Here is a 25,000-nt window from a genome sequence, read left to right on the forward strand (position 1 = left end):
TCGAAAATCCTTAGTTGCCTGTAGATAAAATTTCAGGGCACGGACTAAATCTAGATTGTGTAGCAGACGTTCCTTTTTCGAAGAAGGATTAGGACACAAAGATGGAACCACAATCTCTTGATTGATATTCCTGTTAGTGACCACCTTAGGTAGGAACCCAGGTTTAGTACGCAGAACTACCTTGTCTGAATGAAAAATCAGATAAGGAGAATCACAATGTAAGGCAGATAACTCAGAGACTCTTCGAGCCGAGGAAATCGCCATTAAAAACAGAACTTTCCAAGATAACAACTTGATATCAATGGAATGAAGGGGTTCAAACGGAACCCCCTGTAAAACATTAAGAACTAAGTTCAAACTCCATGGTGGAGCAACAGTTTTAAACACAGGCTTGATCCTAGCTAAAGCCTGACAAAAAGCTTGAACGTCCGGAACTTCTGACAGACGTTTGTGTAAAAGAATGGACAGAGCTGAAATCTGTCCCTTTAAGGAACTAGCGGATAAACCCTTTTCTAAACCTTCTTGTAGAAAAGACAATATCCTCGGAATCCTAACCTTACTCCATGAGTAACTCTTGGATTCGCACCAATATAAGTATTTGCGCCATATCTTATGGTAAATCTTTCTGGTAACAGGCTTCCTAGCCTGTATTAAGGTATCAATAACTGACTCAGAAAAACCACGTTTTGATAAAATCAAGCGTTCAATTTCCAAGCAGTCAGCTTCAGAGAAATTAGATTTTGATGTTTGAAGGGACCCTGGATCAGAAGGTCCTGTTTCAGAGGTAGCGACCAAGGTGGACAGGATGACATGTCCACTAGATCTGCATACCAAGTCCTGCGCGGCCATGCAGGCGCTATTAGAATCACTGATGCTCTCTCCTGTTTGATTCTGGCAATCAATCGAGGAAGCATCGGGAAGGGTGGAAACACATAAGCCATCCCGAAGGTCCAAGGTGCTGTCAAAGCATCTATCAGAACCGCTCCCGGATCCCTGGATCTGGACCCGTAACGAGGAAGCTTGGCGTTCTGTCGAGACGCCATGAGATCTATCTCTGGTTTGCCCCAACGTCGAAGTATTTGGGCAAAGACCTCCGGATGAAGTTCCCACTCCCCCCGGATGAAAAGTCTGACGACTTAAGAAATCCGCCTCCCAGTTCTCCACTCCCAGGATGTGGATTGCTGACAGGTGGCAAGAGTGAGACTCTGCCCAGCGAATTATCTTTGATACTTCCATCATTGCTAGGGAGCTTCTTGTCCCTCCCTGATGGTTGATGTAAGCTACAGTCGTGATGTTGTCCGACTGAAACCTGATGAACCCCCGAGTTGTTAACTGGGGCCAAGCCAGAAGGGCATTGAGAACTGCTCTCAATTCCAGAATGTTTATTGGTAGGAGACTCTCCTCCTGATTCCATTGTCCCTGAGCCTTCATAGAATTCCAGACAGCGCCCCAACCTAGTAGGCTGGCGTCTGTTGTTACAATTGTCCAGTCCGGCCTGCTGAATGGCATCCCCCTGGACAGATGTGGCCGAGAAAGCCACCATAGAAGAGAATTTCTGGTCTCTTGATCCAGATTCAGAGTAGGGGACAAGTCTGAGTAATCCCCATTCCACTGACTTAGCATGCACAATTGCAGCGGTCTGAGATGTAGGCGTGCAAAGGGTACTATGTCCATTGCTGCTACCATTAAGCCGATCACCTCCATGCATTGAGCTACTGACGGGTGTTGAATGGAATGAAGGACACGGCATGCATTTTGAAGCTTTGTTAACCTGTCTTCTGTCAGGTAAATCTTCATTTCTACAGAATCTATAAGAGTCCCCAAGAAGGGAACTCTTGTGAGTGGAAAGAGAGAACTCTTCTTTTCGTTCACCTTCCATCCATGCGACCTTAGAAATGCCAGTACTAACTCTGTATGAGACTTGGCAGTTTGAAAGCTTGAAGCTTGTATCAGAATGTCGTCTAGGTACGGAGCTACCGCAATTCCTCGCGGTCTTAGTACCGCCAGAAGAGCACCCAGAACCTTTGTGAAGATTCTCGGAGCCGTAGCCAATCCGAATGGAAGAGCTACAAACTGGTAATGCCTGTCTAGAAAGGCAAACCTTAGATACCGGTAATGATCTTTGTGAATCGGTATGTGAAGGTAAGCATCCTTTAAATCCACTGTGGTCATGTACTGACCCTTTTGGATCATGGGTAAAATTGTCCGAATAGTTTCCATTTTGAACGATGGAACTCTTAGGAATTTGTTTAGGATCTTTAAATCCAAGATTGGCCTGAAAGTTCCCTCTTTTTTGGGAACCACAAACAGATTTGAGTAAAACCCTTGTCCTTGTTCCGACCGCGGAACCGGATGGATCACTCCCATTAATAAAAGATCTTGTACGCAGCGTAGAAACGCCTCTTTCTTTATTTGGTTTGTTGACAACCTTGACAGATGAAATCTCCCTCTTGGGGGAGAGAATTTGAAGTCTAGAAGGTATCCCTGAGATATGATCTCTAACGCCCAGGGATCCTGGACATCTCTTGCCCAAGCCTGGGCAAAGAGAGAAAGTCTGCCCCCCACTAGATCCGTTCCCGGATCGGGGGCCCTCGATTCATGCTGTCTTAGGGGCAGCAGCAGGTTTCCTGGCCTGCTTGCCCTTGTTCCAGGACTGGTTAGGTCTCCAGCCTTGTCTGTAGCGAGCAACAGCTCCTTCCTGTTTTGGTGCAGAGGAAGTTGATGCTGCTCCTGCTTTGAAATTACGAAAGGAACGAAAATTAGACTGTCTAGCCTTAGGTTTGGCTCTGTCTTGAGGCAGGGCATGGCCTTTACCTCCTGTAATGTCAGCGATAATTTCTTTCAACCCGGGCCCGAATAAGGTCTGCCCTTTGAAAGGTATATTAAGCAATTTAGATTTAGAAGTAATGTCAGCTGACCAGGATTTTAGCCACAGTGCTCTGCGTGCCTGAATGGCGAATCCGGAATTCTTAGCCGTAAGTTTAGTTAAATGTACTACGGCATCTGAAATAAATGAGTTAGCTAACTTAAGGGCTTTAAGCTTGTGTGTAATCTCATCTAATGGAGCTGATTCAAGTGTCTCTTCCAGAGACTCAAACCAAAATGCTGCTGCAGCCGTGACAGGAGCAATGCATGCAAGAGGTTGCAATATAAAACCTTGTTGAACAAACATTTTCTTAAGGTAACCCTCTAACTTTTTATCCATTGGATCTGAAAAGGCACAGCTATCCTCCACCGGGATAGTGGTACGCTTAGCTAAAGTAGAAACTGCTCCCTCCACCTTAGGGACCGTTTGCCATAAGTCCCGTGTGGTGGTGTCTATTGGAAACATCTTTCTAAATATCAGAGGGGGTGAGAACGGCACACCGGGTCTATCCCACTCCTTAGTAACAATTTCAGTAAGTCTCTTAGGTATAGGAAAAACGTCAGTACTCGCCGGTACCGCAAAATATTTATCCAGCCTACACATTTTCTCTGGTATTGCAACTGTGTTACAATCATTCAGAGCCGCTAACACCTCCCCTAGTAATACACGGAGGTTTTCCAGCTTAAATTTAAAATTTGAAATATCTGAATCCAGTTTGTTTGGATCAGAATCGTCACCCGCAGAATGAAGCTCTCCGTCCTCATGTTCTGCAAATTGTGACGCAGTGTCTGACATGGCCCTAATATTATCAGCGCACTCTGTTCTCACCCCAGAGTGATCACGCTTACCTCTTAGTTCTGGTAATTTAGCCAAAACTTCAGTCATAACAGTAGCCATATCCTGTAATGTGATTTGTAATGGCCGCCCAGATGTACTCGGCGCTACAATATCACGCACCTCCCGAGCGGGAGATGCAGGTACTGACACGTGAGGCGAGTTAGTCGGCATAACTCTCCCCTCGTTGTTTGGTGAAATATGTTCAATTTGTACAGATTGACTTTTATTTAAAGTAGCATCAATACAGTTAGTACATAAATTTCTATTGGGCTCCACTTTGGCTTTAGCACATATAGCACAGATATCTTCCTCTAAATCAGACATGTTTAACACACTAGCAAATAAACTAGCAACTTGGAAATACTTTTCAAGTAATTTACTATAATATGAAAACGTACTGTGCCTATAAGAAGCACAGAAAAAGTTATGACAGTTGAAAATTAATAAACTGAAAAGTTATAGCATCAAATCTTTGTAAAAAAAAAAAAAACACAATTTTAGCAAAGGATTGCTCCCATTAGCAAAGGATAACTAACCCTGATAGCAGAAAAAAAAAAAAAAAAAAAAAAATACAGAAATAAACGTTTTTTTATCACAGTCAACTACAATCTCACAGCTCTGCTGTGAGTGATTACCTCCCTCAAAACAAGTTTTGAAGACCCCTGAGTTCTGTAGAGATGAACCGGATCATGCAGGGAAGACAATAAACTTCTGACTGAATTTTTAGATGCGTAGCAAAAGCACCAAAAAAGGCCCCTCCCTCTCACACATAACAGTGAGAGAGATCAGTAAACTGTCATAAATTAAATAAAACGACTGCCAAGTGGAAAAAAAATAGTGCCCAAAACATTTTTTCACCCAGTACCTCAGAAAATTAAACGATTTTACATGCCAGCAAAAAACGTTTAACATTAATAAATTGAGTGTTATTAAAAAGCCTGTTGCTAGTCCCTGCAAATTAGGCTAAAGTTTTATGCATACAGTATAATTCCAGTGAAGTGCCATTCCCCAGAATACTGAAGTGTAAAATATACATACATGACAGCCTGATACCAGTTGCTGCTACTGCATTTAAGGCTGAGTTTACATTATATCGGTATGGCAGAATTTTCTCATCAATTACATTGTCAGAAAATAATAAGCTGCTACATACCTCTTTGCAGATTAATCTGCCCGCTGTCCCCTGATCTGAAGTTTACCTCTCCTCAGATGGCCGAGAAACAGCAATATGATCTTAACTACTCCGGCTAAAATCATAGAAAAACTCAGGTAGATTCTTCTTCAAATTCTACCAGAGAAGGAATAACACACTCCGGTGCTATTATAAAATAACAAACTTTTGATTGAAGGTATGAAACTAAGTATAATCACCACAGTCCTCTCACACATCCTATCTATTCGTTGGGTGCAAGAGAATGACTGGGAATGGCAGTTAGGGGAGGAGCTATATAGCAGCTCTGCTGGGTGAATCCTCTTGCACTTCCTGTTGGGGAGGAGTTAATATCCCATAAGTAATGGATGATCCGTGGACTGGATACACTTAACAAGAGAAATATATATATATATATATATATATATATATATATATATATATACATATATATACATATATATATATATATATACACATATATATATATATATATATATACATATATATATATATATATATATATGTATATATATATATATATATATATATATATATACATATATATATATATACATATATATATATATATACATATATATATATATATATATATACATATATATATATATACACATATATATATATATACACATATATATATATATATATATATATATACACATATACATTCATACACACATACAGGTAGCCCTCAGTTTACGCCGGGGTTGGGTTCCAGAAGGAATAGTTGTAAATCGAAACCGTTGTAAATTGAACCCCAGTTTATAATGTAAGTCAATGGGAAGTGAGGGAGTTAGATTCCAGGCCCCTCTCAAAATTGTCATAACACCTAATACATTATTTTTAAAGTTTTGAAATGAAGACTTTAAATGCTAAACAGCATTATAAACCTAATTAAATAATCACGCAACAGACTATCATCAAACTAAGTTTAATGAACAAAAACATTTTTTTACTTGCATGTTTCTGCAAACAGTTCTCTGCATTGTTAGCATGTTAGATAATATTGGGTCTGCACCTATTCTATGCATTTCAATCTGGACTGATTAAGCAGTTAGGCACCCTAACCTCAAGCAGCTGTACAGGAAGATAATAGGGAAGTGCCTGCTAAATCTTGTTCTTTTGAAAGCTGCTCGATAGCCAATGTCTGTTCTGTGTACACAGATTAATTTCAGTCTGCTAAACTTTTACATAACTTTGCTGCAACACAAGCGGACAGCTCCACCTACTGGCTATTTTAATTAGGGCACTGCTTTTCAAAAGCAGTCACATGACTGAAAAAAAAAAAACGTTGTTAATCTGAAACGGCGCAAATTGAACCGGCGTAAACCGAGGGCCACCTGTATTTATGTGTATGTATTATATATACACACACACACACATATATACACACACATATATATATATATATATATATATATAAACACACACACACACATATATACATTATATATATATATATATATATATATATATATATATATATATATATATATATATATATATATATATATATATATATATATATATATACATACACACACACACACACATATATACATATACACACACACACACATTTTGTCTGCATAGTCAGGTGATCACTGTGGCACTGAACACCTTGCAAAAAAAAGTGCTTTTATTTCTGTATAATTAACTTAGAAAGAGATACAGTATATAGCAATACAATACTTTCTATATTTAGCAAGAAAGGGAATTGAGCACTCTTGATTGTACATATAACAAAATGTAATTTATGCAATCTTAAATAGCAGTATGCGCAGTCATAAAAAGCACATATAAAAATAGACTCCACAAAGGTCTCAACACATAAAATGCGCACATACAAAAATACCCCAGTAGATATTTAGAAGCACTAAGTGTCCAAGTCAGATCTGCAAAACCCTGCTGCACTAGGCCCTATCGACATAGGTAACGTCTCGGCAGGAGTCACTTGAGGATCGATGCAGTCTGAAAGTCCAGGAAGATACTGTCAGTGGCAAAATGCATACCAACAGCATTTTTTTGCATGGCTTTGTTTCTAGTTATTCTGAAGTTGTATATATCAGCAGGCATATGCATAAGGAGCTGATGAAGCCCTGTGATATTCCTATGGGGGTGAAATGCACATAGGCATCTGGACTTCTGTTGCCATGTCTTGGCGATACCAGCCGAGCACTTGCCTTATGGATTGATAGTGCGGGTGATGAATTGTGAGCAATTACGCTCTTTTGGAATCTCCTGACAGTCTTGCTGCATAGCGGACCGAGCCGTATAGCTGTGGAGATCAAGTTTTGACTTCCAGACGGATCGGTATGCATGTGAGTGGGTGTACACCCAAATTACAAGTTTTCTGGAACTGTTGTGTTAACAATTCGGCACAACATGAACAAGTATGCTATCACTAATGTTATGCTTGAACTCAATCTAAACTTACTTATGGAATTTACAGCGCCTTCACACATTTGCTGATTTGTTATGTGTATTAAAGAGTGTTAAATTCCCTTTCTTGCTAAATATAGAAAGTATTGCATTTCTATATATCTCTCTAAGTTAATTATATATTATTTAAGGGTCTGCACCATTGAAATGATTTATTAATGCATTATTACTTAGTACTACTCCATTAAACATTGGATTTTATTTCTGTACAATGGGGCCTCTCTAACCTATATTATAGCCCCCAAAATCCTGTATGGGTCACTATTTCACATGTGGTTATCCTTGATGACAATTTAGTCATGATATCACAGCGACAGCAGTGGTCACTGGGCATTTTCAATATAATTTACTAAAATCTATGAAAAACATACATATTTGTTTACAGTTTATGCTGCAGATTTCTCATATGACATGAATTATATATATAGTGTGTGGGTCACTCACTGCAATTTGACTTACAATAGGGTTTAAATTATTTTAGCAAAAAAAAGCTCAAATTGGCTTAGTACTGGGATGAAAGAAGGCTTGGCAGTGAAAGGTCTAAAAACTAACAACAAAAACCAATTTAATAAACTGTATTCCGCTTTTACATGTTGAATTACTTTATTTTTTACTTTACGTTTTTAAATTTGCTAATTTGAAAATGGAAAATAGAATTATAATTATCAAAAAGTACAATAAGTCAACAATATCTTAAAAATATGATCTCAATTACAATAGATATCCATTTTCTCAAAACAGTATATATTTTTTTAATTGTGTCAATACACAAGTTTATTCATCAATAACAAATGTTTAGGATTTCAAAAAGTCCTTTACCAACTCAGTCTTAAAGGGCCACTAAACCCAAAATCTTTCTTTCATGATTCAGATAGAGAATACAAATTTAAACAAGATTACAATTTACTTCTATTATTTATTTTGCTTCATTTTTTAGATATTCTTAGTTTAAGAAAAAGCAATGCACAAGGGTGAGCCAATCACACAAGGCTTCTATGTGCAGCAACCAATCAGCAGCTACTGAGCATATCTAGATATGCTTTTCAGCAAAGAATATCAAGATAATAAAACAAATTAGATAATAGAAGTAAATTAGAAAGATGTTTAAAATTGCATTCTCTTTCTAAATCATGAAAGAAAAAATGTGGGTTTCATGTCCCTTTAAGAATATTAAGTAAATGATTTGAAAAATATATTTAAAAATAATTTTCCATTAAAGGGACATGAAACCCAAAATGTTTCTTTCATGATTCAGATAGAGAATACAATTTTAAACAACTTTCCAATTTACTTCTATTATTTAATTTGCTTCATTCTCTTGTTATTCTTTGCTAAAAGGTTTATCTATGAAAGCTCAGGAGCAGCTAAGAATCTAGGTTCTAGCTGCTGATTGGTCGCTGGATATATATACCGATTGTCATTGGCTCACCCATGTGTTCATTTGGAAACGTGTAGTGCATTGCTGCTCCTTCAACAAATGATACCAAGAGAATAAAACAAATTAAATAATAGAAGTAAATTAGAAAGTTGCTTAAAATTGTATTCTTTATCTGAATCATGAAATACATTTTTTGGGTTTCATGTCCCTTTAAGACTAAACTGTAAATAAAAAGGAGGTAGGGACCAGTTTGTATATTTTATTAAATTACTTTCACTTTTTTTGATATCACCTGAAATGCAAATTGAAGCACGCAATTAAATATTTTTCAAAGTTGGCTGGTCTGAAAGTGTTTTGTAACTTAAGCAAACTTGTTTAAAAAAAATATATATATTTTATATATATTTTTTTAATAATAATAATAATAATAATAATAATAATAAGTGGCATTTGGCCCAATGATACATTTTGAAAATTAATATTGTACAACAGATTCAAAGACTAAATAAAGCCTTAGCATTTCACAAGGCAATTTGAAAAAGGTGATTTAAAAAAATATATATATATGACAGACTAACATATATGCCAGAGTATTAACGTTGGCAACATGAAATCTAACACTGCATTAGCTTTGGGGACAAAATATACTACGAGGCACAATTATCATTGTTCTTATAGACAAAGGTCCACAGGTAGTCAACCTGTCCGCCCAGGATCACGACTTGTGAGCAGCATTCACTGCCGTATTTATCACTGGATGCGCAATGCCGCCCCCTGCTTCTGTGCAAACAAATCGAGCAAGAACAGGGCTTGTCCATCACCCGGGTCAGATCAGTCTGCAGTAATTTTAATCGGCTACCTATGAAGTGGCGGAGGTGGTTTAGGAAGTAGCGCCTTACACTGCTGCTTCATAAATATCAGTTGCAGGCTCGCTTGATGATAGTGCCATTCACCCCTTTTTTCATTAAATGTGCTCAATATTAAGAGTTAATTATAGACCGTTAACATTTACCTGTAAGGCAGCGCTTCGTAGTTCTAAGCATGTTGCAATTTTTCCAATTGTTTTCTGTAGAAAAAGTAAGAGTTTAATTCAGCAAACTAGGAATGATCAACGTGGAACTTAAAGGGACAGTAAAGTAAAAAAATGATTAACTTTTAAGATTTTAGATAGAGCATGCAATTAAAACTTTTAAATTTACTTTTATATTGTCAAATTTCTTGAAAATCATACCTATATAGGCTTAGGAACAGCAATGCAGTGCTGGGAGCTAACTGCTGATTGGTGACTGCACATGTATGCTTCTTGTCATTGGCTCAACAAGTGTGTTCAGCTAGCTCCCAGTAGTGCATTCCTGATCCTGAGCCTACCTACGTTTACGCTTTGCTAAAGGATACCAAGAAAATTAAGCAAAATTTGTTAACAGAAAGCTACATTTTTACTCTAATTTTAAATGGCTGTCAGTCTATAAAAATATCCTAGTCATTAAATCTAAAAACATACAAACATTTTGATGGCAAATAAGCACCATAGGCCCAACAAGTGCAAGCTTATTTAGTTTGCAAGATAGCCATATGCTTATCACCAGGCATTAATTAGTATGTAGAATAGTCATATGCTTATCCCAGGCATTAATTAGTATGTAGAATAGCCATATGCTTATCCCAGGCATTAATTAGTATGTAGAATAGCCATATGCTTATCCCAGGCATTAATTAGTATGTAGAATAGCCATATGCTTATCCCAGGCATTAATTAGTATGTAGAATAGTCATATGCTTATACCAGGCATTAATTAGTATGTAGAATAGTCATATGCTTATACCAGGCATTAATTAGTATGTAGAATAGTCATATGCTTATCCCAGGCATTAATTAGTATGTAGAATAGTCATATGCTTATCCCAGGCATTAATTAGTATGTAGAATAGTCATATGCTTATCCCAGGCATTAATTAGTATGTAGAATAGCCATATGCTTATCCCAGGCATTAATTAGTATGTAGAATAGTCATATGCTTATCCCAGGCATTAATTAGTATGTAGAATAGTCATATGCTTATCCCAGGCATTAATTAGTATGTAGAATAGTCATATGCTTATCCCAGGCATTAATTAGTATAGAATAGTCATATGCTTATCCCAGGCATTAATTAGTATGTAGAATAGTCATATGCTTATTCCCAGGCATTAATTAGTATAGAATAGCCATATGCTTATCCCAGGCATTAATTAGTATAGAATAGCCATATGCTTATCCCAGGCATTAATTAGTATGTAGAATAGTCATATGCTTATTCCAGGCATTAATTAGTATGTAGAATAGTCATATGCTTATCCCAGGCATTAATTAGTATGTAGAATAGCCATATGCTTAGCGCTGCAGAATCTGTTGGCGCTCTACAAATAACCGATAATAATAATGCTTATCCCAGGCATTAATTAGTATGTAGAATAGCCATATGCTTATCCCAGGCATTAATTAGTATGTAGAATAGCCATATGCTTATCCCAGGCATTAATTAGTATGTAGAATAGTCATATGCTTATCGCAGGCATTAATTAGTATGTAGAATAGTCATATGCTTATCCCAGGCATTAATTAGAATGTAGAATAGCCATATGCTTATCCCAGGCATTAATTAGAATGTAGAATAGCCATATGCTTATCCCAGGCATTAATTAGTATGTAGAATAGCCATATGCTCATCCCAGGCAATAATTAGTATGTAAAATAGTCATATGCTTATCCCAGGCATTAATTAGTATGTAGAATAGCCATATGCTTATCCCAGGCATTAATTAGTATGTAGAATAGTCATATGCTTATCCCAGGCATTAATTAGTATGTAGAATAGTCATATGCTTATCCCAGGCATTAATTAGTATGTAGAATAGTCATATGCTTATCCCAGGCATTAATTAGTATGTAGAATAGTCATATGCTTATCCCAGGCATTAATTAGTATAGAATAGCCATATGCTTATCCCAGGCATTAATTAGTATAAAATAGTCATATGCTTATCCCAGGCATTAATTAGTATGTAGAATAGTCATATGCTTATTCCCAGGCATTAATTAGTATAGAATAGCCATATGCTTATCCCAGGCATTAATTAGTATAGAATAGCCATATGCTTATCCCAGGCATTAATTAGTATGTAGAATAGTCATATGCTTATTCCAGGCATTAATTAGTATGTAGAATAGTCATATGCTTATCCCAGGCATTAATTAGTATGTAGAATAGCCATATGCTTAGCGCTGCAGAATCTGTTGGCGCTCTACAAATAACCGATAATAATAATGCTTATCCCAGGCATTAATTAGTATGTAGAATAGCCATATGCTTATCCCAGGCATTAATTAGTATGTAGAATAGCCATATGCTTATCCCAGGCATTAATTAGTATGTAGAATAGTCATATGCTTATCGCAGGCATTAATTAGAATGTAGAATAGCCATATGCTTATCCCAGGCATTAATTAGTATGTAGAATAGTCATATGCTTATCCCAGGCATTAATTAGAATGTAGAATAGCCATATGCTTATCCCAGGCATTAATTAGAATGTAGAATAGCCATATGCTTATCCCAGGCATTAATTAGTATGTAGAATAGCCATATGCTCATCCCAGGCAATAATTAGTATGTAAAATAGCCATATGCTTATCCCAGGCATTAATTAGTATGTAGAATAGCCATATGCTTATTCCCAGGCATTAATTAGTATAGAATAGCCATATGCTTATCCCAGGCATTAATTAGTATAGAATAGCCATATGCTTATCCCAGGCATTAATTAGTATGTAGAATAGTCATATGCTTATCCCAGGCATTAATTAGAATGTAGAATAGCCATATGCTTATCCCAGGCATTAATTAGTATGTAGAATAGCCATATGCTCATCCCAGGCAATAATTAGTATGTAAAATAGCCATATGCTTATCCCAGGCATTAATTAGTATGTAGAATAGCCATATGCTTATTCCCAGGCATTAATTAGTATAGAATAGCCATATGCTTATCCCAGGCATTAATTAGTATAGAATAGCCATATGCTTATCCCAGGCATTAATTAGTATGTAGAATAGTCATATGCTTATTCCAGGCATTAATTAGTATGTAGAATAGTCATATGCTTATCCCAGGCATTAATTAGTATGTAGAATAGCCATATGCTTAGCGCTGCAGAATCTGTTGGCGCTCTACAAATAACCGATAATAATAATGCTTATCCCAGGCATTAATTAGTATGTAGAATAGCCATATGCTTATCCCAGGCATTAATTAGTATGTAGAATAGCCATATGCTTATCCCAGGCATTAATTAGTATGTAGAATAGTCATATGCTTATCGCAGGCATTAATTAGAATGTAGAATAGCCATATGCTTATCCCAGGCATTAATTAGTATGTAGAATAGTCATATGCTTATCCCAGGCATTAATTAGAATGTAGAATAGCCATATGCTTATCCCAGGCATTAATTAGAATGTAGAATAGCCATATGCTTATCCCAGGCATTAATTAGTATGTAGAATAGCCATATGCTCATCCCAGGCAATAATTAGTATGTAAAATAGCCATATGCTTATCCCAGGCATTAATTAGTATGTAGAATAGCCATATGCTTATCCCAGGCATTAATTAGTATGTAGAATAGCCATATGCTTATCCCAGGCATTAATTAGTATGTAGAATAGCCATATGCTTATCCCAGGCATTAATTAGTATGTAGAATAGCCATATGCTTATCCCAGGCATTAATTAGAATGTAGAATAGCCATATGCTTATCCCAGGCATTAATTAGTATGTAGAATAGCCATATGCTTATCCCAGGCATTAATTAGTATGTAGAATAGCCATATGCTTATCCCAGGCATTAATTAGTATGTAGAATAGCCATATGCTTATCCCAGGCATTAATTAGTATGTAGAATAGCCATATGCTTATCCCAGGCATTAATTAGTATGTAGAATAGCCATATGCTTATCCCAGGCATTAATTAGTAAGTAGAATAGCCATATGCTTATCCCAGGCATTAATTAGTATGTAGAATAGCCATATGCTTATCCCAGGCATTAATTAGTATGTAGAATAGCCATATGCTTATCCCAGGCATTAATTAGTATGTAGAATAGCCATATGCTTATCCCAGGCATTAATTAGTATGTAGAATAGCCATATGCTTATCCCAGGCATTAATTAGTATGTAGAATAGTTATATGCTTATCCCAGGCATTAATTAGTATGTAGAATAGTCATATGCTTATCCCAGGCATTAATTAGTATGTAGAATAGTCATATGCTTATCCCAGGCATTAATTAGTATGTAGAATAGCCATATGCTTATCCCAGACATTAATTAGTATAGAATAGCCATATGCTTATCCCAGACATTAATTAGTATAGAATAGCCATATGCTTATCCCAGACGTTAATTAGTATAGAATAGTCATATGCTTATCCCAGGCATTAATTAGTATGTAGAATAGCCATATGCTTATCCCAGGCATTAATTAGTATGTAGAATAGCCATATGCTTATCCCAGGCATTAATTAGAATAGAATAGCCATATGCTTAGCGCTGCAGAATCTGTTGGCGCTCTACAAATAACCGATAATAATGCTTATCCCAGGCATTCTTTAAGTTCCCCACATGGTATTTCTCATTACCATCTCTAATGGAATTTTATTCCATGAAACAACCACCATTTCTGTGACGAAGTGCATCTTTGCATTACTAATGGACCTACTACCCTTTAACTTGAGATCATGACACCTTGCTCTGGGATTGCTCTCAGTGTAAATAAAATGTCCAGCCTCCGCTTTATTAATTCCTTTCTTTCTGTCATCTTTCTCTTCTCTCCTATAAGATAACATCATTTATGTAAGAACTTACCCGATAAATTCATTTCTTTCATAGTGGAAAGAGTCCATGACCAAGTGACGTATGGGATATACATTCCTACCAGGATGGGCAAAGTTTCCCAAACCTCAAAATGCCTATAAATACACCTCCCACCACACACATACTTCAGTTTTAACGTGTAGCCAAGGAATCAAGAAACTCTTTTGTAAATTGATCCTCCAACCATGCCTTTGAAGAAACCACACTACTTGTTTCGTGTGAGATTCTGCTTAAAAAAAAAAAAAAAAAAAAAAAAAAAAAAAGACTGAGCTAGTACCAAGATATTGTCCAAATAAGGAAACACCACAATACCCTGCATGAATTGGAATATGAAGATAAGCATCCTGTAAGTCTATTGTGGACATAAAATGCCCTTGCTGAAAAAAAGGCAGAATATTCCTTATAGTCACCATCTTGAAAGTTGGGACTCTTACAAAACGATTTAAAAACTTCAGATCCAGAACTGGTCTGAAAGAATTCTCTTTCTTTGTGACAATGAATAGATTTGAATAGAAACCCAAACCCTGTACCTGGAGAGTAACTGGTACAATTACCCATGAAAGCTCTAGGTCCGAAACATATTTCAGAAAAGCCTGAGCCTCCACATGAGAAAGAGAAAGAAAAGAAAGAAAGAAAAGAAAAGAAAAGAAGAAAAGAAAAGAAGAAAGAAAGAAAAGAAAAGAAGAAAGAAAGAAAAGAAGAAAAGAAAAGAAGAAAAGAAAAGAAGAAAGAAAGAAAAGAAGAAAGAAAGAAAAGAAGAAAGAAAGAAAAGAAGAAAGAAAGAAAAGAAGAAAGAAAGAAAAGAAGAAAGAAAGAAAAGAAGAAAGAAAGAAAAGAAGAAAGAAAAGAAGAAAGAAAGAAAAGAAGAAAGAAAGAAAAGAAGAAAGAAAGAAAAGAAGAAAGAAAGAAAAGAAGAAAGAAAGAAAAGAAGAAAGAAAGAAAAGAAGAAAGAAAGAAAAGAAGAAAGAAAGAAAGAAAAGAAGAAAGAAAGAAAAGAAGAAAGAAAGAAAGAAAGAAAAGAAGAAAGAAAGAAAGAAAAGAAAAAAGAAAGAAAGAAAGAGAAAGAAAGAAAAAAAGAAAGAGAAAGAAAGAAAAAAAGAAAGAGAAAGAAAGAAAAAAAAGAAAGAGAAAGAAAGAAAAAAAGAAAGAGAAAGAAAGAAAAAAAAGAAAGAGAAAGAAAGAAAAAAAGAAAGAGAAAGAAAGAAAAAAAGAAAGAGAAAGAAAAGAATCTTCCCACGGGAGGTCTTATTCTGAAACCTATTCGATATCCTTGAGACACAATATTCTGAATCCACTGATTCTGAACAGAATCTGTCCAAATGTCCTGAAATAATTTCAATCTGCCCCCCCACCAGCTGAACTGGATTGAGGGCCGTACCTTCATGCAGTCTTGTGGGCTGGATTTGTTTTTTTATAAGGCTTGGTTTTATTCCAATTTGAAGATGGTCTCCAATGGGAACCAGAGGCCTTAGGGGAAGGAGTTTTTTTTGTTCTCTATTCTGACATAAGGAACAAAAAACGATTAGGAGCCTTAAATTTACCCTTAGACTTTTTATCTTGAGGTATAAAAACTCCCTTCCCCCCAGTGATAGTGGAAATAATACAATCCAATTGAGAACCAAACAAATTCTTACCCTGGAAAGATAGAGATAGTAATCTAGGTTTAGACACCATGTCAGCATTCCAAGATTTAAGCCATAAAGCTCTTCTGGCCAAAATAGCTAAGACATAGATTTAACATCAATTTTAATAATGTCAAATATAGCATCACAAATGAAATGATTAGCATGTTGAAGCAGAAGAATAATGCAGGATAAATCATGATCTTCTACCTGCCGGTCTAAACTATCCAACCAAAAAGTTAAAGCAGCAGCCACATCAGCCATAGAAATAGCAGGTCTAAGAATATAGCCTGAATATAAATATGCTCTTCTACGGTAAGATTCAATATTCCTATCTAAAGGATCGTCAAAGGAAGTACTATCTTCCAAAGGAATAGTAGTATGTTTGGCAAGAGTGGAAATCGCTCCATCAACCTTAGGAACTTTTTCCTAAAACTCTAAATTAACCACAGGTAAAGGATACGACTTCCTAAACCTAGAAGAAGGATTGAAAGAAGAACCAGGCTTAGATCATTCTTTAGAAATCATATCAAACAGCATCTGGAACAGGAAAAACCTCAGGTGCAACCTTAGGAGATTTAAAAAAAAGTATTCAAATGTTTACTGGCCTTATTATCAAGAGGACTAGGCTCTTCAATACCCAAAGTAACCAGAACTTCCTTCAATAAAGAACGAATATAATCGATCATAAACATTTAGGAAGATTTGTCAATTTCAGAATCTGAATCAGGATCTTCTGAACCAGAAGAATCCTCATCAGCAGAGGATATTTCAGTATGCACTAATAGAAACATTATCAGCATGCAAAAGCTTATCATGACAGATGCCACATAATTGGGCTGAAGAAATAACATAACACTACCATAACACTTTGGTAGAACTGTGTTCAGGCAGCATGGTTTCTACAGCAACATCAGAGGCAGGATCAGATTGAGACATCTAGCAAAATGTAAAAAGAAAAAAACAACATTTAAACAAAATATCCAATTTCCTCATATAGCAGTTTCAGGAATGGGAAAAAAATGCTTATGCTAAAGTAAGAGAACCGGAAGCATTAAAGGAAGAGGGGTAATATACATAAAGTTTTTTAGTGCCAAGTATGAAGCATGGCGCAAAAAAGAAGTTACAAATTTAAAAATGACATTTCGCGTCGCGAGCCTAGTTTGCCCGCCAAAATTTGGAAACAAAGTCAAATTTAAAAAAAATCTAAAAACCCTAGGTAAGCAAAAATTATAAGTAATCTTCCCAAACATAAATTCCATACTGAAACTGATAGTCTGCAGAAAAGGGAAATATACATAGACCTGAATCTTGGCAAATATAAGCAAATACATATATTTAAAACTTTATAACAAAGCGCCAAACATAGCTGAGAGTGTCTTAAAAAAATTATACATTCTTACCAGAACACCTTCAGATTTTTATAAAAAAATGTTTAGTTATAAGTAATCAAAAATCTTTGCAATATACAGCCATTATTTATTTTGTCCCCTTTTAAGTGTGAGGATTTTCTAATTCTCAAAAGTTAAAATGCAGCCTGCTGACTTCTCAAGACTAACCCTGCTACATACATTTCCCTATTTGGGTTTAGCAGATAACTTCAAAACAATTGACTTTATAAAAACATTATGTTAACATGACTAGCCTTGTTGTCCAGACTAAAGCCCAGATTGGCTCATCCAAATAGGGCAAATGGTGGGTTGGCTCCTAATAAGTCAATTAGAGGAGTCTGCTATGATCTTCCTGAAGTAAAATCATGCTGTTTTGTCCTCTAAATTGTTTGTGCAAGTCATAATTCTTTCTTTTAAAACAGTTTGCATTAAATTCCCCTACTGCTGAAGTTGAGCTGACTGGCCTGTAGTTACCAGTCTTGCCTATTGCCCACTCACATATGAAATAGTTAGTCTACAATAAACACAGACTCTTTGGGTCTACTTGCATCACAACAGGCCGGGCATCAGGTTTTGCAAGTTAAATGAAAATATTCACAGATGCAGAAAAATGCATTAAGCAAACAAAACAAAGCCAGACTGAAAGGTCGTACACATTTTAAAATCTGTTTCTTGCTTTTAGTCATAGGCTCAGTGTCATTTCCACATTTCAGGCTGGGTGTGGTACCTTTACAAAACAGCTATGAATAATGCCTACTGGTTAAGTGCCAAAAAGTTATTCAGTTTCCATATAGATTCTGCTCTAACTGTACAAACTCTCAAGCTCCCCAACAAGTCATAAACTCCACAGTTCTCGTAGTGGTTTGAATTTTACCAACCGGTACAGTTCAGACTTCTGAAATTAATCTATACAGACATGAGAAAAAAACTTTTTTTTTCTTCTTCACTTTATTAACCCCCCCCAAAAAAAAAAACACAAAAAAAACATCTCTCTAGGAGCCTTCATGTTGCAAGAAGAGTTGATCAAACAAAATTGTACTGCTAATTCACTTACCCACCACCCCCAAGAAATAAGACCTCTATGTGTACAGAGGGCAATGGCATGCTTTATAACCAATGATCACTCTTGCTAAACTTTCTAGGTTATAACTAGAAACAACATATGAAAAATGTTCAGAACTTCAGGCTATACTGGCGCATTTCCAGATCTGCTATACAATTTTAGATGTAATAAATTGCATCAGTTTGCTTATTTTCATTCTTAAAAAATTGCTACACTAGCTAACAGATATTTTTGTACAAATAGAAAATAGAGAAAGTCAGGGATGAGTATTGTTTATCTTGTTTTCTTTGTTGTGGCCAGAAGTCAAATGTAAATGAGCTCCTGCACTGATCTTAGGGGGTCGATTTATCAAGCTATAGTGGACAGGGGCCTACATATGAGACCCTGTCCACCGCAGCTCGCCTCTGGCGGCCTCTGGCGGGCTGAATTCCACTACTGGTTCTTGTGCAATGCTGCCCGCGCAAAACCAATCACGTGCGGGCAGGAGCTATCAATCTCCCCAGACCGAGGAGATTTAAATTCTCCACCTAAGAGGTGGAGAACAGGTTAGGGAAGCAGCGGTCTGATGACTACTGCTTGATAAGTAGGGGGGCAAAGGCAGCCGAAGCCTTTGATAAATCAACCCCTTAGCATGTAGCAGGGTCAGTAATGATTGAATACTATAAGTATACAGCCTATTCTCCAGCATTTTTGGGGGGTGGGTAAAAAGCACAATTTTACAGAGGTAAATTACAGAAAAAGTCAGCAAAAATAACCCTTAAACTTTGCATTGTTTGTACTCTGTTTAATTCATCATTTTATAGGGGATTTATAGGGACACAATACACAGATGTTCTCTGTTCTATCTAGAAGGCAATGTTTCAAAATGTATTACAGAATTTTGGTGTAGTAGAGTCCAAGGATTCTGCTGCACATATTCATGTACTTACTGTTAGTGTCTTCAAACATATTTTACTTAATCTTATTTATGCGATATTTGTAACATGTTTAACAGCTGCTCTTTCATACACGAAAGAAAAAAAGAAAAATGTATGCTACCTGATAAATGTATTTCTTTTTTTACATGATGAGTCCACGGATCATCTGAATTACTATTGGGAATACCACTCCTGCCCTGCAGGAGGCGGCAAAGAGCACTACAGCAAAGCTGTTAAATATCACCTCCTTTCCCTCCCAACCCAGTCATTCAACCGAAGTAAAGGAGAAAAAAGGAAGTAACAAGGTGCAGAGGTGTCTGAAGTTTATAATACCAACAACCTGTCTTACAAAAACAGGGCGGGCTGTGGACTCATCATGTCAAAAAATAAATAAATTTATCAGGTAAGCATAAATTCTCTTTAATTTAATGACACGATGAGTCCATGGATCATCTTAATTACTATTGGGAATCAATACCCAAGCTAGAGTACACAGATGATACGGGAGGGACAAGACAGTGAACCTAAACGGAAGGCACCACTGCTTGAAGAACCTTTCTCCCAAAAGCGGCCTCAGCCGAGGCAAGTGTGTCAAATTTGTAGAATTTTGAAAAAGTGTGGAGAGGACCAAGTTGCAGCCTTGCAAATCTGTTCCACCGAAGCTTCATTTTTGAATGCCCATGAGGAAGCAGCAGCCCTCGTGGAATGAGCCGTAACTCTCTATGGAGGCTGCTGTCCAGCAGTCTCATATGCAAAACGTATGATACTCTTCAGCCAAAAAGAAAGAGAAGTAGCCTTCTGTCCCTTTTCCTGAGAAAACCACAAATAAGGCACGAACCAAGTTCAAATTGCGTAAAAGCCACTCCTTCTGAGGAGGAGGATTAGGACACAAGGAAGGAACAACAATCTCCTGATTAATGTTCTGATCAGAAACAACTTTAGGAAGAAATCCTAATTTAGTACGTAAAACTACCTTATCTGAATGAAAAATAAAGTAAGGAGACTCATACTGCAAAGCCGAGAGCTCTAAAACTCTGCGAGCAGAAGAAATCGCCACAAGAAACAAAACTTTCCAAGATAACTTAATATCTAAGGAATGCATAGGCTCAAACGGAGCCCCTTGAAGAACTTTGAGAACCAAGATAAGACTCCAAGGAGGAGTAACTGGCTTGAACACAGGCCTAATCCTGACCAAGGCCTGACAAAAAAGGAAATTTATGCTTACCTGATAAACTGATTTCTTCTACGATACGACGAGTCCACGGATTTCATCCTTACTTGTGGGATATTAACCTGCTGCTAACAGGAAGTGGCAAAGAGCACCACAGCAGAGCTGTATATAGAGCTCCTCCCTTCCCTCCACCCCCAGTCATTCGACTGAAGGTTTAGGAAGAGAAAGGAAAAGCTAAAGGTGCAGAGGTGACTGAAGTTGAAAAATAAAATATAATCTGTCTTAAATGACAGGGAGGGCCGTGGACTTGTAGTATCGTAGAAGAAATCAATTTATCAGGTAAGCATAAATTTCCTTTTCTTCTACAAGATACGACGAGTCCACGGATTTCATCCTTACTTGTGGGATACAATACTAAAGCTACAGGACACGGATGAAAGGGAGGGACAAGACAGAGACCTAAACGGAAGGCACCACTGCTTGAAGAACTTTTCTCCCAAAAACAGCCTCAGAAGAAGCAAAAGTATCAAATTTGTAAAATTTGGAAAAAGTATGAAGGGATGACCAAGTCGCAGCCTTACAAATCTGTTCAACAGAAGCATCGTTTTTAAAGGCCCATGTGGAAGCCACAGCCCTAGTAGAATGAGCCGTAATTCTAGAAATAAAAAAGCGCACAATTTTTCCTAAACTGCCTAAAAACGTTAATTAACTCTTTAAAAACTAACTACACATAATCAATGGTGCCAAAAATTATTGCACCCCAAGAGCAAGGGGAGAAATTAACCTCTAAAAGATATTTATAGTCAAAAATATGTTTGATTTGAAAAAATAACCCCTGCACCTCTGCTGTGGCGCCTACCTGCCCCCAGGGTACTGCAAAATGACTCGACAACGATCCAGTTTACAGGACACCAGTCTAGGCCCAACCGGAGCTAATGCCTACTGCCTTCTTAGCCAGAGTAAAGTGCGCGTCTGAGCGCGTGAAAATAGGCCCCGCCCATCATGGACGACGATCACATCAGACTGTACAACCGCATGGGAAGCGGTTTAGTAATAAAGCCATGTGGATTTGTTTTACCCATAAACACACACGAAAAACAGCCATACTGTTTATTTGAACTCACAAATAAAAACCGTTAAGCTGCCTCTCCCAGTGTCCCTTTATATAGCTGCTTTTAAGCCCTTTATAAATGTTAGCCCAGTACTATGTCAAATAAAATAAACACAGGTTTTTCAGTAATACCCTTTGTTTACAGGTCTACTGCTTACCCCTTCTCTTGCAGGGAAAAAATGTCAGCCAGTTCTGATATACCAAGTCTCCTCAGAATTAAAAAACTGAACATACCTCAATGCTGCTTGTAGCATGAAACTGTTCTCCACACTGAAGATTTCTCTTGTACTACCTTCAGAAGCTCTGTGGGAACCAATATGGATCTTAGTTACATCTGCTAAGATCATCAACCTCAGGGCAGAAATCTTCCTTCATATCTCCCTGAGGAAAATAGTACTCACCGGTACAATTTGAAAATAAAAAACTTCTTGATTGAAGAAACTAAAACCAACACCTCACTTTACGTCTTCCTATTACTAACACAGGCAAAGAGAATGACTGGGGGTGGAGGGAAGGGAGGAGCTATATATACAGCTCTGCTGTGCTGCTCTTTGACACTTCCTGTTAGCAAGCGGTTAATTTCCCACAAGTAAGGATGAAATCCGTGGACTCGTCGTATCTTGTAGAAGAAAGATTGCACATCTGGAACATCTGCCAGATGTTTGTGTAACAAAATAGATAAGGCAGAAATTTGACCCTTTAAGGAACTTGTCGATAATCCTTTCTCCAAACCCTCTTGTAGAAAGGACAAAATTCTAAGAATCCTAACTCTCCTCTAGGAGTAGCCCTTGGATTCACACTAATAGAGATATTTACGCCATATCTTATGCTAAATCCATCTAGTTACAGGCTTACAAGCCTGAATCATGGTCTCTATGAACAAGTCTGAAAAGCCCCGTTTGGATAAAATTAAGCATTCAATCTCCAAGCAGTCAGCTTCAGAGAAACTAGATTTGGATGAAAGAAGGTCAGAAGAGCATTGAAGATCGCTCTCAGCTCCACAATGTTTATAGGCAGAACAGACTCTGAATGAGTCTAAACACCCTGCGCCTTTAGGGAGCCCCAGACTGCTCCCCATCTTAGAAGGCTGGCGTCTGTTGTCACTATCACCCAAGATGGTCTGCGAAGATGATCCAGAGACAACCACCATTGCAGAGAATCCCTTGTTTCCTGCTCCAGAAGTATCTGAGGAGACAAGTCCGCATAATCTCCGTTCCATTGCCTGAGCATGTTTAACTGCAGAGATCTGAGGTGGAACCGAGCAAACGGGATGATGTCCATTGCCGGCACCATCAGCCCGATTACCTCCATGCACTGAGCCACTGATGGCCGAGGAGTGTACTGAAGAGCTAGACAAGTATTGAAAATCTTTATTATGGTTCCCAAGAAAGTTACCCTTGTATTTGGGATTAAGGAACTCTTTTCCAAATTTACCTTCCACCCCTGAGATCGCAGGAAGGATAGCAACATTTCCGTGTGCGATCTTGCTTATTGGAAGGATGGCGCCTGGACTAGGATGTCGTCCAGATAGGGTGCCACTGCAATGCCCCGTAACTGAAGCACCGCCAACAGCGAACCCAGAACCTTTGAGAAAATTCTGGGAGTTGTGGCAAGACCGAAGGGCAGAGCCACGAATTGGAAGTGTTTGTCTAGAAAGGCAAACCTTAGAAACTTGTGATGGTCATTGTGAATGGGAACGTGCAAGTACGCGTCCTTTAAATCCACCGTTATCATAAATTGACCCTCTTGGACCAAAGGAAGAATGGAACAAATAGTTTCCATCTTGAAGGACGGTACTCTGAGGAATTTGTTTAGACTCTTAAGTCTAAAATAGGCCTGAAGGTTCCCTCTTTTTTTGGGAACCACAAACAGATTGGAATAAAATCCCAGACCTCGTTCCTGAATCAGAACAGGAACTAGCACTCCCAGGTCGGAGAGGTCTCTTATACAGTGCAAGAACGTCTCTCTTTTTGTCTGGTCTACAGACAATCTTGAAGGCAGAAACCTGCCTCTGGGAGGAAAACTCTTGAACTCTTGTTTGTATCCCTGGAACATTATTTATACTGCCCAGGGATTCTGAACATCTCGAACCCAAGCCTGAGCAAAGAAGGAAAGTCTGCCCCCTACCAGATCTGGTCCCGGATCGGGAGCAGACCCTTCATGCTGACTTTGGTTCAATGGAGGGCTTCTTGGATTGTTTTCCCTTATTCCAAGACTGATTGGGTCTCCATGAAGGTTTAGACTGTTCCTGCTTGGAGGCGGAAGAGGAAGAATTTCCCTTGAAATTTCGAAAGGAACGAAAATTGCTCTGTAGTACCTTTTGTTTATATCTCTTGTCCTGAGGGAGAAGGTGACCTTACCTCCCGTAATATCAGAAATTATTTCCTTCAAGATAGGTCCAAACAAGGTCTTCCCTTTGTAAGGAATCGCTAAAAGCTTAGACTTGGAAGATACATCCGCAGACCAAGGTTTTAACCACAAAGCTCTGCGAGCTAAAACAGAGAAACCTGAAATCTTTGCTCCCAGATTGATAACTTGAAGGGAAGCATCAGTAATAAAGGAATTAGCCAATTTAAGAGCTTTAATCCTATCCTGAATTTCATGCAGAGGAGTCTCTGTCCTAATAGCATCAGACAACGCATCAAAACAATATGCCGCCACACTAGTGATGGTAGCAATGCACACAGTTGGCTGCCATTGTAAGCCCTGGTGTACATACTTCTTTTTGAGTAACACCTCTTTTTGTCCATAGGATCTTTAAGGCACAACTATCCTCTATGGGTATAGAAGTTCTCTTAGCCAGAGTGGAAACCGCTCCTTCCACCTTGGGGACTGTTTGCCAAGCCTCCTTGACAGAGTCGGCTATGGGAACATCTTCTTAAATATAGGAGATGGAGAAAAAGGGATACCCGGTCTCTCCCACTCCTTAGCAATAATCTCAGAAGCTTGGTCTGGAACCGGAAACACCTCAATTGAAGAAGATACCTCAAAATACTTGTTAAGCTTACTGGATTTCTTAGGAATAACAGCAACCGTGGAGTCGCTGTCATCCAATGTAGCTAAAACCTCCTTAAGTAGCAGACGGAGGTGTTCTGGCTTAAACCTGAAGGA

General features: G+C 37.7%; 1 protein-coding gene across 2 annotated transcripts in view; it reads right to left on the reverse strand.

Annotated features, from left to right (window-relative positions):
- The window catches only part of AIDA (axin interactor, dorsalization associated), a 171,985-nt gene that overhangs the window by 69,274 nt on the left and 77,711 nt on the right, over window positions 1-25,000 (reverse strand). For both annotated transcript variants that reach the window (XM_053712530.1, XM_053712528.1), the window contains exon 3: window positions 9,710-9,763. In XM_053712530.1, the coding sequence (XP_053568505.1) occupies window positions 9,710-9,763 (54 nt within the window). The remainder of the gene's footprint in view (window positions 1-9,709; window positions 9,764-25,000) is intronic.

The sequence above is a fragment of the Bombina bombina genome, chromosome 4 (assembly GCF_027579735.1).
Source record: "Bombina bombina isolate aBomBom1 chromosome 4, aBomBom1.pri, whole genome shotgun sequence".
In the NCBI taxonomy this organism is placed as follows: domain Eukaryota; kingdom Metazoa; phylum Chordata; class Amphibia; order Anura; family Bombinatoridae; genus Bombina; species Bombina bombina.